Below are 18,962 nucleotides of genomic sequence, written 5' to 3' on the forward strand. Positions count from 1 at the left end.
AGGTAAGGTGCATTGAACTACCTGGTGATGCCAAGGGTGCACGGAGTGCCTGTGCTTGGTTTGAACAGTCCTTTTATGCTGACAGGCAACATTGCTTATAAGGGTTATCCAGGACTTGGCTTATTTTTCCCTAACAGACTAAGAACTTGGAGGAAATTGCCAACTATCTTCCTTCAGTTCACAGCGATTACAGACCACTCCTGACAGTTCTTCCTCTGCGGATGCGGCATTGCTGCTGATTAATGATGTGCGAGTGTGCTCGGATAAGGTGTTATCTGAGCATGCTCGGTAGCTAACAGTGTCTTCTGTGAGCTTTAATAGCCTGTTCGAGTATCCTTGGCTGCATGTCTCACGGCTGTTCGACAGGCGCAACACATGCAGGGATTACCTAACAAACAGGCAACCCCTGCGTGTGTTGTGGCTGTCGAACAGCCGCGAGACATGCAGGTGTGGGGATTCGAGCACACCAAAGTCACACGATTAGCTCTTGAGCATGATCAGATAACACCTTTTCCAATCCTGTTCAGTCATCACTCTTGCTCATGTTATGCTGATTGACAGCAGTTAGGAGTCAGGAAGCTGTCTGTCAATCACCATATCAGCAGTGACACCATCAACAGAGCAGAGCGGAAGAGAAGAGGCTGCTCTGTCGACATCGCCAATGATATATGCAAACACTGTGTTTATTTTCCAGCTGCTTAACTGCCTCACCGAATCCACAGTCAGCGCCGCCGTTCTCCAGCACGTTAACAACACTGTGCATTTTTACCTCTGCTTTCCAAAACACACACAACAACTTCTTAAGGTAAGAGCTTCTCTGCCTCTGGAGTTCCGGCCTCTCCATGCAATGTACGACAGGCTATGGATTTGTAAAGATCATGTGTTGTTCCTGCAATTGCTGCCCATTTAAGTAGCAATCAGTTTCCAACTACACTTTTATTTATTTTTTATCTTCATCTAATTGCTATCAGCTCTGCTCCCGGTCCCCTGCTGCAGCGCTGCCTCCCCACTGCTGCAGCGCTGCCTCCCCACTGCTGCAGCGCTGCCTCCCCACTGCTGCAGCGCTGCCTCCCCACTGCTGCAGCGCTGCCTCCCCACTGCTGCAGCGCTGCCTCCCCACTGCTGCAGCGCTGCCTCCCCACTGCTGCAGCGCTGCCTCCCCACTGCTGCAGCGCTGCCTCCCCACTGCTGCAGCGCTGCCTCCCCACTGCTGCAGCGCTGCCTCCCCACTGCTGCAGCGCTGCCTCCCCACTGCTGCAGCGCTGCCTCCCCACTGCTGCAGCGCTGCCTCCCCACTGCTGCAGCGCTGCCTCCCCACTGCTGCAGCGCTGCCTCCCCACTGCTGCAGCGCTGCCTCCCCACTGCTGCAGCGCTGCCTCCCCACTGCTGCAGCGCTGCCTCCCCACTGCTGCAGCGCTGCCTCCCCACTGCTGCAGCGCTGCCTCCCCACTGCTGCAGCGCTGCCTCCCCCCTGCTGCAGCGCTGCCTCCCCACTGCTGCAGCGCTGCCTCCCCACTGCTGCAGCGCTGCCTCCCCCCTGCTGCAGCGCTGCCTCCCCACTGCTGCAGCGCTGCCTCCCCACTGCTGCAGCGCTGCCTCCCCCCTGCTGCAGCGCTGCCTCCCCCCTGCTGCAGCGCTGCCTCCCCACTGCTGCAGCGCTGCCTCCCCACTGCTGCAGCGCTGCCTCCCCACTGCTGCTCCCGGCCTTTTGTTGACGTGCTGTAATACAATCCCTGGCTCAGCGGCGCCCCTCTCTCTCCCTTCTGGCATCATAGATTTTAGTGAAGATTTTGCGCTATCTTATCTCATCGCTTTATGTTTATGCAGAATTAAGCATTGCGTTGTGTGTCATTTATAATATGTCGTCCTACTGCAGAAAGCCATTCATCTGTGGTCTACAGGAGAGGAAACTGTCAGAGTTTTAGCATTTTTGGTTCTGAACAAGATCTGCAGATACAGAAAAGACTCGTACCTCAACCCGGTGCTGAAGGTAAGTCCTGGGCTTTCCTACTCACTGCCATTCACCCATTGATCCAGTTACTGTAGGGGCTTCTGGCTGTCAGTAAAGGGATCCTGTCCGCCATCTATAGCTTCTGTGCTGCGCTGACTGACTGCAGAATGATAGAACAGAGAGTCCATCAGTGAGCTTGGTGGAAAGGTTATAACCCTTATGAGCTCCTCTAAACTGATTTATTTCCACCTCAAAATTTAGCCCATCTGTCGTGCGTTCATAACTCAGCTGAGAGGCACGGAGACAAAAATACTTATAATCCCACTCTTTAGCTCTCGTACAGATCCTCAGTTTGCTCATTCTGCAGCGAACTGTAGACAGTGCAACACAGAGACTATAGAAGGCAAATGGGTCCTTTGTTTTTTTGTTGTTTTGCAATTGTATTAAAAACCAAGAAACAAACTATTGTATTTTCGGAAACATTGAAGAACCCTCACGTGTTGCAGCTCGTCCTCTTCTAAATTAACAAGTGTATACGTTTCTATACCACAGAAAATGTACATCGCCTACGTGAAGAACTCGAAATTTACTTCTCCCAATGTCCTGCCGATGATCAACTTCATGCAGAGAACTCTGACGGAGATGTACGCGCTGGACGTGCAGAGCTCCTACCAGCACATCTTCATCTACATCCGGCAGCTGGCCATCCACCTGCGCAGCGCCATGACCCTCAAGAAGAAGGTAGGCAGCCGCCCGTCCTGCAGAGCAGCCGCTGTCCTGAGCTTCCAGAGCAGGACCTCCCCCAGTCCAAACTGGTGTTCCTTTGGAGAGATTCTGCTCCCAAAAAAGTTGTGAACACACCCTTATAGAAACCTCCTTACTGGTTGCTGTGGCCAGTTTGCTTATGTCTTACCTTTTGTTTTATTGGTTCAGGTTTTTATGACGTATCATGGTGGTTTGACAACTTAGCACACATTATGCGTCTTAACAGCGCACACACTCTGCCTCCAGCATGGCTATGGTTAATCTGCTAAAGTGCAGCCACAGCGCCACCTGCAGTCCGTTATATAGTAGCGCTGCTCAGTAAATTATAGCTGGATAGATAGAATAAATGAGAGAAAAATGTGAGTATTCATATATATGTGTGTATATATGTGTCTGCGTGTGTATGAATATGTATGTATATATCCAGATATATATATATATATATATATATATATATATATATATAATCTCTCTCTATTATTATTATTATTATTATTATTATTATTAATAAAAAAAAAAAAAATATATATATATATATATATATAATATATATTTTTTAATTGCACGATGAGCTATTATCATATTAATAGTAATATTACGCCATGGTGAAGGTGTGATCCAGGTCAACATCCATCTGCAGTGGCCAAATGAAGGTCCCTGGGTCTGCCATCCTTGTCTATTAGGGTGGCAGAGGCAGTGCTTCATTTGGCGCCCTGTTAGCGGGATATATATGTTTTTATTTCTTCGTTCTTAAGTGTCATGCCTTACTCCTCCCTCCTGCACCTCTGCGGCCCGTGTTGTGTGCCTATCACTGTGTGATGGTAAGGTGTTTGCATTTTGTTAGTGCAGCCTCACTGCCCCCTACAGTCCGTTCTGTAGTAGTGCTGATCAGGAAGGGAAGCTGGGGATTGTCAAAAAATTTGTATTTTTATTTCCACTTGTGGAGAGCGAATTGACTTTTGGAGGTGGCCCATGGTAGGAATGACGATCGCTTTCTCTCCCCCTTGTGGTGATTGATAGAACAGATTCTACATGAATCCTGAAGAAGGCGCAGACCTGCCGCTCTGGGAAAATGGCGTAAGGGCAGAAACTGCTGTACCCTCGCTGTATCACTTGCGTCCATCACAAATTACCACTCGCAATCAATCAACGTTCATTACCTCTCCGGTTCCCCTTCTCCATGTTGGGGTAGAGGCACTCGCCTTATACTCTTTGGTAAAATAATAGAGTAACACGGTCGTCGTAGACGTGTGCCAGCCTGTGGAGCTTTTTAGGGCATTTCTGCCAGGTCTAGAATTGGTATGAATCGATCCATAGGATCCAGTCCATCGGCGATCTGTGGTCACTGGACCGGAGACTGGTGTATCACCTCTGGCATCCATGGCTCTTCTTTTTGATTAGTCGGCCTCGCAAGATGTCAAGTGTCACGCCAGACCGGCTAATCAGGAGCGGAGCCATGGACGCCATAAGGTAATCAGCAGAGTCCTCCTGCTCTTGTCCAAGTCGTGAGCAGTACAGGTCTACTCTACACCTTTGTCCCATGTTTCCATACTGGGTCGGCATTAAATCTTACTCTGAGCTCATTCACCCTTCCGATTTTTTTCCACTTACGAGAAAAATGGACCCTGAGTTTGCGATGTGCTTTGTAGAGGATAAAATAAGACCTCAGCGATACAGCTCACATGGCGTGCGACATCGACGCGTTTCAGGTGACCTGGTACCCTTATCCATGGTCAGGTCGCCTGAAACGCATTGATGTCGCATGTCATGTGAGCTGCACACAAACAATAAAGTAAAGGAACGTTGTGTATACACTTGGAATATTAGCCCCTTAGTGCCAAATTTTTAAAATCTGACCAGTGTCCCTTTATGTGGTAATAACAATGGAACGCTTCAACACATCCCAGATATTTTGAAACGTTTTTTTCAGGACACATTATACTTTATGATAATGGTAAATTTAGGTGGATATGTTTTGTGTTTATGAAAAAAATCAGAAATTTTAGAAAAATGTTACAAAATAGCAATTTTTAAACTTTAGATGATTATCCCTTTAATCTAGATAGTCATATCACAGCAAAATATTAATAAATAACATTTTCCACATGTCGGCTTTCCATCAGCACCATTTGTAAAATGTTGTTTTATTTTGTTACCATTTTAGGAGGTTTAAAAATCTAGCAGCAATTTTTCATTTTTTCAAGAAAATGTACAAATTTTTTTTTTTATTAGGGACTTATCCATGTTTGAAGTGCCCTTAGGGGTCTCATATATTGGGAAACCCCCAAAAGTGATAGCATTTTAAAAACAGCACCCCCAGACATATCGAAAACTGCAGTCGGGTAGTTTATTAACCCTTCAGGTGCTTTACAGGAATTAATGCAAAGTGGTATGACAGAAATGAAAATGTGCATTTTTACCACATAAATGTCGCTAACTTATAAACAGGTTACAACAGCCGACAGACTCTAAAGCCGCTATTTGGTCGTGAATTGCCATGGCAAACATCAGGACAACAAAATCATGATCTGAGGGCACCAATTGGGATAAAGAAGCCCCCACACTCTGTTAACCATTTATATGATGTAGTCACTATTGACGGCAGCATCTAAGGGGTTAAACAGAGTTGGACGGTGCAAACACTGCTCGTGGGTGATACAGCAGATTGTCAGCTATAGTGGGCAGCCGACAGCTGCTGGATTGTCACCTGTGTGGGGAGGCTATTCTCTAATATCTCAGGTCAGTTAAAAGACGTATTTGCTGTCATTAAGGGGTTAAACCTATAAATACGATACACAACTGTGTATATATTTTTTTTTTTTATTTAACAATCTGATCAATAAAATTAGAAATCACAAAGGAAATTTTACTCTGGTTGAGCTTTTTATCAGGAGGTGTGGTTGTCACATAATATCACAAATTACCGTATTTACTCTAATCATTTAATGCCTAAAAAAATAATAAATAGCAGAGAGGTCACATAACAATATATAAAATCTAGTGGTATGATCTTTAAGGTGACATGTGCCAGAAAGTGATAAGTGCTCAATGATCTATCAGAGTAAAGTGCTCGTATAAGGAAAAAAAGAGAAGCTGACAGGTATGCACAAACCGCACTCTCGCTCCAACGCGCGTTTCGCCAAACCTTTCACTGTGGATATTTATACATCAAATGATTAGGGTAAATACGGCAATTTATACAATGACCTATCTAAATAATCATGTTATGCCTGCCTCAGATGATGGGCACCTTGCCAGCTCCTTATGTATGCTGACTAAACTGGTGCATTGTATTCTTGGGTTCAATTTGCCTTTATGATGAATATTAGATTATGCTAATCATGTTTATACGTATTTGACATCGTTCAGTACTTTTATATTCATTTATTTTGGCTATCAAGGATTTATTATATCAGTATTATCTAATGGATAGATACTCACAATCATTGAGTATTTGTGATATTATGTGACAACCCCACCTCCTGTCAACTTTTACTTTTGTTGAGTTATTTTCCTTTGTGCTTTTTAATAATTTTGGCATTCTGATAAAATTAAATTTTATATATTTAAAGGGAAGCTGTCACCCCGAAAATCGCGGGTGAGGTAATCCCACCGGCATCAGGGGCTTATGTGCAGCATTCTGTAATGCTGTAGATAAGCCCTCGATGCTACCTGAAAAAGGAGAAAAAGACGTTATATTATACTCACCCAGGGGCGGTCCCGCTGCTGGTCAGGTCGGATGGGCGTCTCCGGTCCGCTGCGGCGCCTCCCATCTTCTTTCCATGACGTCCTCTTCTGATCTTCAGCCACGGCTCCGGCGCAGGCGTACTTTGCTCTGCCCTCTTGAGGGCAGAGGATAGTACTGCAGTGCGCAGGCGCCGGAAAGGTCAGAGGCCCGACGCCTGCGCACTGCAGTACTATCCTCTGCCCTCAACAGGGCAGAGCAAAGTACGCCTGCGCCGGAGCCGTGGCTGAAGATCAGAAGAGGACGTCTTGTAATGAAGATGGGAGGCGCCGCAGCGGACCAGAGACGCCCATCCGACCTGACCAGCAGCGGGACCGCCCCTGGGTGAGTATAATATAACTTCTTTTTCTCCTTTTTCAGGTAACATCGGGGGCTTATCTACAGCATTACAGAATGCTGCAGATAAGCCCCTGATGCCGGTGGGATTACCTCACCCGCGATTTTCGGGGTGACAGGTTCCCTTTAAATACAGTTGTATATAGTATTTGTCGGTTTAATATGTCAAGTGAACTGTGTCGCTGATGTCTTATTTTATCCTCCACAAAGCACCTTGTGAATAAAACCCTTTAACAGTTTGAGCTGAATTCACGGTTTTTTTTTTTTTTTTACTGTTGCTCCGCACCCTGACGCAGTGTCTTCCGAGCTCCAAAAGAACCCAAGATGTCGTTTGCGCAGAGTGTTTGCGCAGAGTGTTTGCGCAGAGTGTTTGCGCAGAGTGTTTGCGCAGAGTGTTTGCGCAGAGTGTTTGCGCAGAGTGTTTGCGCAGAGTGTTTGCGCAGAGTGTTTGCGCAGAGTGTTTGCGCAGAGTGTTTGCGCAGAGTGTTTGCGCAATTCACATCTTGGATAATATATTCCGAGATACCTGCTGTCTGTATTTTCGGTGGTAGCCTAGATTGGTCTTGTGTAGTGATGAGCGAATATACTCGTTACTGGAGATTTCCTGAGCACGCTCGTTAGTGCTCGGAGATTTGGTTTTCTTTGCCGCAGCTGGATGATTTACATCTGTTAGCCAGCATAAGTACATGTGGGGGTTGCCTGGTTGCTAGGGTATATGTCCGTTTTGAGAATAAGCTGGAGATTTGCGCTCTGTATAGCACTGTTGATATTTCCAGAATTGCCATTCACGCACTGCGTAGAAATGACGCACAGAACATCGCCTGGCGCTGCAGATTTGAAGCTCCATTTACTCGCCCTTTGCATTGTGAACTGTGCGTAAATTCTGCTCATTTTTTATTTATTTTTTTGCTGCGAAAATATCAGTTTTATGGCGTGATTTGCACATCCATGTTTCACGAGCCGACTACGGGCCATGATGCACAAATCTGCCGTGGTCTCCTGACCCAAACCTGACAGCACCATAGGCATATATTATTGGGCTGTCCCATTCGGATCAGGAGACCCACGAGCGGTCCGTACTCAGAATGTGGCGCACAGATCTTTGGGGCTTTTTCTCTGATTTACTGAGGATACGCTGTGTGGGAAACGAACCTATAATAGTGGCGGTGTTTGTAGAAATGGGTCGTATCATCCGTCTCTAAATCCCAGGTATCTGGCGGTAGTGACCGCTCATTTACCTAATCCGGGCAGCAGACACTTGCGATGGTGTTTGTTTCATTACCCTCGTTTAATGGAATTAGGTTTAATGCTGTTTGCGGCGTCTGGATATGTATCCAATCCCTTTTACGTTCAGGTTTAAGGGTGATTAGTTCCTGCAGACTCATCAGATTGCTTTACGAAGCTTGTGAAACCTAGTGTTCATGTTGTCACTCTTGTCTGGCTCTATGACCTCTGTTAGAAGCTTATCCCTATGGGGCAGACTCTCCGGTGAAGGGGGGTCTTAGGCTGGGGCAGACTCTCCGGTGAAGAGGGTCTTAGGCTGGGGCAGACTCTCTGGTGGGGGGTGTTAGGCTGGGGCAGACTCTCTGGTGGGGGGTGTTAGGTTGGGGCAGACTCTCTGGTGGGGGGTGTTAGGTTGGGGCAGACTCTCCGGTGGGGGGTGTTAGGCTGGGGCAGACTCTCTGGTGGGGGGTGTTAGGTTGGGGCAGACTCTCCGGTGGGGGGGTATTAGGCTGGGGCAGACTCTTCGGTGGTGGTGGTGGTGGAGGAGGGGGGGGGTGTTAGGTTGGGGTAGACTCTCCGGTGGTGATGGTGGTGGTGGAGGAGGGGAGGTGTTAGGTTGAGGCAGACTCTTTGGTGGTGGAGGTGGGGGGGGGTGTTAGGTTGGGGCAGACTCTTTGGTGGTGGAGGTGGGGGGGGGTGTTAGGTTGGGGCAGACTCTTTGGTGGTGGAGGTGGGGGGGGGTGTTAGGTTGGGGCAGACTTTTTGGTGGTGGAGGTGGGGGGGGGTGTTAGGTTGAGGCAGACTCTTTGGTGGTGGAGGTGGGGGGGGTGTTAGGCTGGAGCAGACTCTTTGGTGGTGGAGGTGGGGGGGGTGTTAGGTTGGGGCAGACTCTCCGGTGGGGGGTGTTAGGCTGGAGCAGACTCTTTGGTGGTGGAGGTGGGGGGGTGTTAGGTTGGGGCAGACTCTCCGGTGGGGGGTGTTAGGCTGGAGCAGACTCTTTGGTGGTGGTGGGGGGGGGAGGGTGTTAGGTTGGGGCAGACTCTCCGGTGGGGGGTGTTAGGCTGGAGCAGACTCTTCGGTGGTGGAGGTGGGGGGATGTTAGGCTGGGGCAGACTCTCCGGTGGGGGGTGTTAGGTTGGGGCAGACTCTCCGGTGGGGGGTGTTAGGTTGGGGCAGACTCTCCGGTGGGGGGTGTTAGGCTGGAGCAGACTCTTTGGTGGTGGTGGTGGGGGGAGGGTGTTAGGTTGGGGCAGACTCTCCGGTGGGGGGTGTTAGGCTGGAGCAGACTCTTCGGTGGTGGAGGTGGGGGGGTGTTAGGCTGGGGCAGACTCTCCGGTGGGGGGTGTTAGGTTGGGGCAGACTCTCTGGTGGGGGGTGTTAGGTTGGGGCAGACTCTCTGGTGGGGGGTGTTAGGTTGGGGCAGACTCTCCGGTGGGGGGTGTTAGGTTGGGGCAGACTCTCTGGTGGGGGGTGTTAGGTTGGGGCAGACTCTCCGGTGGGGGGTGTTAGGTTGGGGCAGACTCTCCGGTGGGGGGTGTTAGGTTGGGGCAGACTCTCCGGTGGGGGGGGGGGGGGGGGGGGTGTTAGGCTGGGGCAGACTCTCCGGTGGTGGAGGGGGGTGTTAGGTTGGGGCAGACTCTCCGGTGGTGATGGTGGTGGAGGTGGGGGAGGGGGGTGTTAGGCTGGGGCACCTTTAGTACTTGCACTCTTGCCTAAGTTTGTTAGAACATATGATGATTTTTATAACTGTATGGAGTAATAAACTTTCATTTTTATTTTTTCCTTCAGAGATTTAATAACTGTAGTGCATGTCGCTAAAGATCAGGGCTCTGTTTGTTCTTTCGTCCTTCATATGTAGCATTAAATAAACCTTTTTTTCTTTCATTTCAGCACATTTTGCACAACTCATTAGTGCAAGTGGATATAAGCCATTTTAACACCTATCTTGTGACAGAAATGTTCTGCTTTCTCCACTTGTTAGCCACTAATTCCAATCTCAAAGTCCCAAGTCAACGTTTATTCTGGGGGGAAAAAAAAACATAAAATCACCAAAACAAATTTGAGCTAAAGACTCCTTACCAGTTCACTGAGAAATCAGATTGCAGATGAGGAGCAGAATGAAGGGGAAAGAGAGGCACAGAGTGCTGAGACTTTATCTCACTACAGTGCTGGCTTCACATCTACACTGCTCAGTAGTGCTGTATAACGTTCATGTTGCGGCTGCTTTTGAACATGTTCTATAGACACAGAAGAGCAGGACTCCCTTATATCTGTGGGCTGTGTATGGGAGACATCGTAGTAGTGTCTGTGTTGTCGGCGGTCCTCTATCTCTGCGGTGATGCTGGGTGTTCTGATAACCGCAGCAGCCATCTATTGGTTACAGCAGCAATGTTTCTGCACTGCATCCCGACCAGTAATCGTATACCGATGGAGACCGCTGGGGCGGTGCTGGATGGAACAGGAGAGTTCTGAGTTTGTTCTTTTCTCTTTAAAAGGGAAATGTCCGGGAAGGTGACGGATCCTCTGTAAAGGTACTGTCACACTAGACGATATCGCTAGCGATCCGTGACGGTGCAGCGTCCTCGCTAGCGATATCGTCCAGTGTGACAGGCAGCAGCGATCAGGCCCCTGCTGGGAGATCGCTGGTCGGGGAAGAAAGTCCAGAACTTTATTTCGTCGCTGGACTCCCCGTAGACATCGCTGAATCGGCGTGTGTGACACCGATTCAGCGATGTCTTTGCTTGTAACCAGGGTAAACATCGGGTAACTAAGCTCAGGGCCGCGCTTAGTAACCCGATGTTTACCCTGGTTACCATCCTAAAAAGTAAAAAAACAAACGCTACATACTTATCTTCCGCTGTCTGTCCTCGGCGCTCTGCTTCTCTGGTCTGGCTGTGAGCGCCGGGCAGCCAGAAAGCAGAGTGGTGACGTCACCGCTCTGCTTTCCGGCTGACCGACGCTCACATCCAGAGCAGGAGGAGTGCAGAGCACAGCGCTGGAGGACAGACAGCGGTAGGTAAGTATGTAGTGTTTGTTTTTTTACTTTTAGGATGGTAACCAGGGTAAACATCGGGTTACTAAGGGCGTCCCTGCGCTTAGTTACCCGATGTTTACCCTGGTTACCAGTGAAGACATCGCTGAATCTGTGTCACACACGCCGATTCAGCGATGTCTACGGGGAGTCCAGCGACGAAACAAAGTTCTGGACTTTCTTCCCCGACCAGCGATCTCCCAGCAGGGGCCTGATCGCTGCTGCCTGTCACACTGGACGATATCGCTAGCGAGGACGCTGCAACGTCACGGATCGCTAGCGATATCGTCTAGTGTGACAGTACCTTAAGTGTGACGGTACCTTAAGTCGCCTTGTCTGTGCTGGGCGCGGCCGTGGTATCTTTGCACAGGTGTCTGTAGGATGACGCTGGCCCCGTCTGGATTTAGGATTGTATAACAAACTCTTAATTGGATGTTGATAGCGGGGGTCTTCTCACTCCACAGCTCAGACAGATACTGATAAGCCAATTATTTTTTTTGCCCCCAGATTTGTTTACTATAATTCTGCATCAAGCTGCTCGCTGCCGAGAACCAGTCTGTGCTGCAGACGCCTAATATCTGGTTAGGGGTCTCTTGCCTCTAGGACTTCCTACGTAAAGTCATGGTAAAGGTTGCTGCCAGCCGGTGTCATTATTACCAGCCCCCTTTATGCCATGACAGATAAGGGGTTAACGCAACAATAACAATTTGCTCATCTCTGGGACCCAAAACGACGAGGCGCTGGTCTCTGGCTTCGGCCCAAAGAGGCGCTGGTCTCTGGGATCCCCTCCCACGACAATGCGCTGGTCTCTGGGACACCCCCTGCCGATGAGGCGCTGGACTCTGTCTGGGACCCCCCCCATCCTGATGACGAGGCGCTGGTCTCTGGGGCACCCCCCACGATGAGGCGCTGGTCTCTGGGATCCCCTGCCATGACGAGGCGCTGGTCTCTGGGACACCCCCTGCCGATGAGGAGCTGGTCTCTGTCTGGGACCCCCCCCCCCCAAAAAAAAAAAATGACGAGGCGCTGGTCTCTGGCATATCCCCCCCCCCACGATGAGTCGCCGGTCTCTGTCTGGGACCCCCTCCGATGACGAGGCGCTGGTCTCTGGGGCACCCCTCACGATGAGGCACTGGTCTCTGGGATCCCCTGCCATGACAATGCGCTGGTCTCTGGGACACTCCCTGCCGATGAGGCGCTGGTCTCTGTCTGGGACCCCCCCTGATGACGAGGCGCTGGTCTCTGGGGCACCTCTCACGATGAGGCGCTGGTCTCTGGGATCCCCTGCCATGACAAGGCGCCGGTCTCTGGGACTCCCCTTCCCACCCCCCCACCCCACACACACACACACACACACACACACACACACACACACACACACACACACACACCCTGCCGATGAGGCGCTGGTCTGTTTGGGACCCCCCCTTTCCTCGATGGCAAGGCGCTGGTCTCTGGGACACCCCCCGACGACGAGGCGCTGGTCTCTGACCCCCCTGAGGATGCGGCGCTGGTCTCTGGGACACGTCCCTCCCGACTATTCGCTGTAGCACTTTGAGCTCTGTACTTTCAGATTCATTGCTAATGAATTGGGTAGGGGTGCGCAAGTGCCGACCTCTCTACTCACACGGGGCCGATCACACTGAAGGCTACTACAGCACAAATTGCTGGAACACATGTTGATCGGGTGACACGTCTGCACTTCATGCACATACCTCACTTGCTGTCGGATAATAATGCTCCTTTTGTTTCCTTTCTCTGCGCAGGGGGCTTATCAGTCCGTATATAACTGGCAGTACGTTCATTGCTTGTATCTCTGGTGCCGAGTGCTGAGCACAATCCACCCCAACGAAGTCCTGGAGCCTCTGGTCTATCCGCTGGTCCAGGTCATCACTGGTTGTATCAGGTAGGACCTGCAACAGTTGAGTAGGGCCATGTTCGCACATATGAAAACAAGAATATATATATTTATTTCACGTCTCCATTGCTGAAATATTAGCAATCGTATGTTTTGCACCTAATGGGTTAACACCCACTTAACTTTAGTTAAGCTATCTGTTTTCACTGGGTGGTGTGTACTTCTGCCTCCTGTATGATGCTGACCAATCGTAAGCGGGCAGCAACATAGAAGTGCAGAAGAACCTGTGATGTCATCAGGGTCACATGACCTGAGTCCACAGGTCCTGTCAGCCGGAGTGTGCAGCCTAAATAAGCACTGGACATATGTTACACAGCGCAGAAGTATGGAGCTATTAACTCCAGTGAATATTTCCAGAAGCCCCTCTGCTTTATAATATATATCATAAAATATATATATTTTTTTGTCAATTTTAGATGATGCTCTGTTTATACAGAGGCCCTGAAATCATAAACCGCAATAACATTGCAGGGATCTGTATTGAATTTTTTCACTTATTCCTTTACCTCACTTGAGCAAAGGGAGAATTAATCAGTCGATGGTTGGAATATCCGGCTCCAGTTAGTCTGGAGATTTTCCATCCGTTGAACATTTTACTGCGACGTCGCTATATACCCCACATCCACCATTAGGTGGCAGCGTTGCACCAATCTCAGATCCCGTTAATGGCGGTGTGCTGATCTAGAGACGATACAGGGCAGGAAGTCTGCTGTGTGCAAGAAGACCCCAAAATATCAAAAATCTACCCTTCTTCTAAGCGGTGGTAATATGTGCATTTGCATGGTTTTTAGGGAGCTCACAAAAAGGACAGATAAGAGTGTATTTTCTCCTATTAAATTGTCAGATGGAGCTCACTGATGGATTCTCAGTTAACCCGTTCTGAGGACGAAGCAGCGCAGAGGCTATAGAAGGCTAACTATGCAACATCTGTATTGGCACCCAATTACAATAACTAGTTTTGACCAAAAATATATTCCTTAAATGTTAAGTTCCAAAAGGTGGAAAACCCCTTTAATGCACATAAGCTACTTCTTAAGGTTAAACTTGACGAATAAGCTCGGCCTCTCTCCTATGGCCACACAGCTGTATTCCTATACATCGCTGTAGTACTGGGCCACCATCTTGTTTCCTAGAGCTGCTGTATTACGCTGTGTTAATACTTGTGCCTTCTTTCTACAGACTGGTCCCGACTGTCCGTTACGTCCCCCTGCGGATGCACTGTGTCCGAGCGCTGACCCTGCTGTCAGAAAGCACCGGAGTCTTCATCCCCATATTACCCTTTATCCAGGAGGTACGTTCTCTGCCTTGTCTGCGTCACTCTGACCCTGCACGGTCTACGGCGGCGCTTTTCTCATGTTACCCGAACTTGCAGGAGCAAAAATCCCCATGTGCTCACATTCAGCGAGCTCTATACAGGAGGTAGAATTCCTGCTGTATATAGATCTAGGTGTCAGTATTTTTTTCAAATCAATTTTTTGCTTCTCATGGATTTTATATGAATCTGGGGGAAGATAAATTGTCGTGCTGCTGTCACTTGCTGATGAGTGGGAGCCTGACTGCGGAGGACTCCTGTCAATCAGGAGGACGGAGAGGCCTCGGCAGCATCGTTTCTGCACAGCACCACTTCTGTCTAGACGCCGTGCCGAGAACTGCAACCCAAGCAAAGCCGACTGACACAGCGGCCAGACTGCAGGGGAAAACGTATGGCCTCTTCTTCATACTCGCCGACCATGGTTGTCCCGTCTGATGGCAAGTGCGGGCAAATCTTGCCGTAATGCCCCTCTAAGTAAGGGTTAACTATTCATGAGCAATGAATCGGAGATGGCGGCGACTAATCCAGACATTGCTAAAATTTTGCATTTGCCAGCCGTATTCAGCTGGGGGTCTGCGGGGGCATCTCACCTCCTCCGATCTTATATTGATGACCAATCCTATGGATAGGTCATCAGTTATTAACTCCTGGTCAGCCAGAGGCTACTTTACGTTCCATTCCCTTTAGCCCCTTCTTACCCTGTGCCACAATACTGCGCTGTAGTGAGCGGGTTGTCCCTGTAACCCGGTACTGTCACAATGCACAGTTACTGTGGGCACATGGGATGCGTGCCATGCCAGCCAACACCCTAATCTAATAGCCAGAATTAACCATAACACCATATGGGCACACTCAGGTGCTGCGGCTGTCGCGCTGTGGTGGGGAGAGCCGCGGCCAGTCCGTGCACTGCGTTCCAATCTCCAACTGATTTGCGCAAACTGCTGCAGATTATTATTATTTTTTTTTGTACATTTTGTTTTACATCCTTCATATGGTAAGAGAAATGGCACTGGTAATAAAAATACAACTCCTCATGTAACACAAAAAAATCCCTCTTAATTCTGTGCTGGCAGAAAAATAAAGTAATTTCTCTTGGAAGGCGAGAATAAAAGAAAAATTGAAGTAAGAAAACCAAAATAATTAATTTCTGCATCCAGAGGTGAAGAAGGCCTGTGACGTCAGATCTTCTGTGTCTTTCGGGTCAGTTATCGTGTCCTATTCTAATGAACGTGTCACGTTACCGGCCCTGCTCCCTGCTGGAGTGCAACCGAAAACCTTTTTTTTTTTTTTTTAAAGAGGATCTTTAATCTAGGCCAGGGGTGTCAAACTGCATTCCTCGAATGCTGCAAACAGGTCATGTTTTCAGGATTTCCTTGTACTGCACAGGTGATAATTTAATCACCAACTCAATATTTGTGTAGGTGATTAAATTATCACCTGTGCAGTACAAGGAAATCCTGAAAACATGACCTGTTTGCAGCCCTCGAGGAATGCAGTTTGACACCCCTGATCTAGGCCATGTCTTGACGGGGTTAACAGCTCTTTATAACGGCGTACAAGTTGGAGCGAGAGTGGAACGCAGTGCACGGACTGGCCGGCGGCTTTACCGACTCAAATGCATTAATGATCAGGCTGTGGTCAGGAGAGCCGTGGCCAGTCACTGCGTTCCGATCTCGCTCAGATATATACGCACGTCTGACTGTGCCCTAAGACGCATTAAGGACCAGGCGTAGTCTTGGCTTAGCAGTCGCCTCGCTCCATGGTGCCGCGTATTGCATATTTCTATCCGATCTTTGCCGATTCTCACATTTAATGTTTCCTTCCGTCGGTTCCTCCTGTGCGAGCGTTGAGGTCTTGCTGCTGCTCATGTTGATTGACAAGTTCTACCCCGTCCGCTAATAGGCAGGAGGTTTATCATCCGCGGAGCAGGATCGCACCATAGTAGCTGTGCGAGCTGCTAAGCTCCAGCTCATCCCATCAGCATCAGGTCTGAGACGCGGCCTCTGGGTGATTCATATCCACCTAATATTAATGTCTTCTGTCTGTGCAGCCGTACGTCACCTTCTCGCCTCATTTTCCTTTTTGATCGGCTGCCTGAGCTCTATATATATTTTTTTTTTCCTTTTTTTTTTTTTTTTCTTCCTTTTTTATCTCCTATCCTCACTCTCTCCTGGCCAAGTGCGGCAGTGACGGTGCTGCAGCGGCTGAGGTTTGGGTGGAGGTTTTTTTATTGCTGTTCTTGGCTCTAGTTTGCCTCTTGGTAGCATTGGGATTGAAGATGGGAAGCGGCGGAGGTTTGTGCTGCCTCGTGATGCTCGGCCTGTCCCACAGCCAAGATGTTGTTCAGTGGAAGGAAATACTTTTGCGGCTGCTCGGCTCCGTCCAGCCCACATCCTTCTGTTCCTTGCCAGCTTCATCTCTGTGATCCTTTCTCTTCTCCTCCCGGCAGGTCCGTGACTTCTGCCTGCCGCACATTTCCACTGGGGAGTCGTATGTATAGGCTCCGTCATTGCTCATCAGATATACTGATCTACTGTACATTGCAGGCTTTTCTTTTTCCCCTTATTTTCCATCCTCTGTGACCTTTCGGCAATGCTTTTATGTCACGGGTTAGTTTCAGACTAGATTGCTATACAATGCAGGTGTTAATCAGGTGGACTGCACCGTTCCATACAGGATCTGCCACCCCGATGGCCTCATCGGTTACGTCACTCTTGGTTGCGGTCTGGCAGGGTCCAGGGGGTCGGCCGTAGCTGCGGTTAACAGGATCAGAACTTCTAATAAAAAAGCGGCAAATCCCTTTAATGACACATTTAGGAAGAGAAGGGGATAGGTGAATGGCAGTAAATTATATAAAACCTTAAACTTTTGTTGATTTTTTTTTTTCAAGCACTTAAAACTTGTTCAGGAGAGCTAGTGGGGTGAAAGATGTCACCTTTGTCTGACCGTTTAGATGCAGTAGCTGCAGTTGATTGCAGCATCTAATGGGGTTAAACCGTCCTAATTATAAATGATCTCTGATCCCAGCAGATGGTCTGCTACAGAAGCTTGGACCTGATGTATGACTGACATGTTGGCAAGGGGTTAAAATGCCAATTTTAGAGGTTCTGACACCCCCCCCCCCCCCACCAGCTGACCATAGAACTCAGAGACTGGATATACACAAAATGGGTGATCGGTGCATCGGCGGCACCCAGTGCTTTCCGTAATCTGCTGTGGTCTGGTGTAAAGGAGCCATCACCGGAGCTCATGACAGCTGATCATAGGTGGTGCTAGATGTTGGACTCCCACCGGTTTTAATACTGATGACCTAGTCTCAGGACAGGTCATCAGTATTAGTACTGGCCACTTTCAGATTACATCAGTCAGTCTCGGTTGCCCATTTATAGGATACCCAGCGGCTCTAATAATTAGATTTTATTTTATATAAATACCCTTTTATTCTAGGGCTAAATCATACAGAAGGAAGTGGAAATAAAACGGGTATAAATGTTTTAAGGTGTGATATAAGAAAAATATTCTGCATTTCGCATGCTATAATTTAGATTTTCTGGTGCCGGTAAGTGTTCGGCTCATCAGCTGAGCCAAAGCCTTCATTAGTCATTTAACACTTGGCGGCGGAGCTGCGCATCTCTCAAGGCCCATTTACAGGATACGATGGCCGGGCAGTGATATCATCCCGTTAGTTAAATCTTCTAATAAGTGGAGAGAATTCCTTGAATAGGAGGTCGCCTTCATTTTTTTCTTTTTTTTATGCATGACCAATCCCATCAATAATGAGCAATATTCCTGTCGTAGATCACTTTGCTCATTTACATTGAGGATCTTAAGGAGAGGATTCATCATCCTCAAAATATAAGACGACCATGGCTGTCAAGAAGTTATAGTTTCTCAATAGGCGAAGTGCCAAAAGTTTCTGATCCCTGTCAAAGGGAGAATGGATGGGTGTCCTCTTCATAAGACAACCACTTTTATTCCATCCTGATAAGATTAGACTCCCTCTACCATTTTTTTTTCTTAATAGCAGGTGCCCTTTAAAAACTTCTGGCTTCATTTTAATAACTTGGGATTATTATTCGTTTTTTATTGAGGTGGTGGGGGGATACTCAAGCCATTAAGAAAAGTCGAAAGGATTGAATCGCTTCTGATACTTTCATGAATTATTTTCCCGAAGCGATTTGATGGCGCCCCTAGTTGGTGGTATTGGGAGCAGCATGGATGGAGAAAGCAGGAGCTGTTAATCTCAGACACCTGAGGTTGTAAAGTCTGCGCATTCACCGTGCCCTTTTGCAAACCAGACGGGAGGTTTAAAGATTCCCGTCTTCTAATGGTTTTACAAGAACCATTTTCTAATTAAATGATTGAATTCACAGTGGAAGCCTCTTACAGAAGCAGATTGGAAAGTTTTAAACCAGGATATCCGTACGACGCAAATAACCCGTGCACTTCTGGAGTCAGGGTTCCGTGTCGGGGTCAGTGTTCCGTAGGGGTCAGTAGGTCACCATCAGGCCACTGGACAAACAGAATAAGTGTGTCCGCGTATGCATTCAGTGGACATATGTTTGCGTTTATGGATCGTCGGCAGGTCACCGCCCGACCTCGGATCTCTTGACCCAAACTAATAGCTTCAATAAATGCACCAGAGGGTATTAATTCATGTCGTGAGATCTGCGGTGGAGC

General features: G+C 48.4%; 1 protein-coding gene across 1 annotated transcript in view; it reads left to right on the forward strand.

Annotated features, from left to right (window-relative positions):
• The window catches only part of NOC2L (NOC2 like nucleolar associated transcriptional repressor), a 101,991-nt gene that overhangs the window by 34,403 nt on the left and 48,626 nt on the right, over positions 1 to 18,962 (forward strand). Inside the window, exons 8-12 of the mRNA XM_069741769.1 lie at positions 695 to 805; positions 1,877 to 1,990; positions 2,504 to 2,692; positions 12,819 to 12,958; positions 14,150 to 14,261. Of these exons, the coding sequence (XP_069597870.1) occupies positions 695 to 805; positions 1,877 to 1,990; positions 2,504 to 2,692; positions 12,819 to 12,958; positions 14,150 to 14,261 (666 nt within the window). The remainder of the gene's footprint in view (positions 1 to 694; positions 806 to 1,876; positions 1,991 to 2,503; positions 2,693 to 12,818; positions 12,959 to 14,149; positions 14,262 to 18,962) is intronic.

The sequence above is a fragment of the Ranitomeya imitator genome, chromosome 10 (genome assembly GCF_032444005.1).
Source record: "Ranitomeya imitator isolate aRanImi1 chromosome 10, aRanImi1.pri, whole genome shotgun sequence".
NCBI classification, from domain to species: Eukaryota; Metazoa; Chordata; class Amphibia; order Anura; family Dendrobatidae; genus Ranitomeya; species Ranitomeya imitator.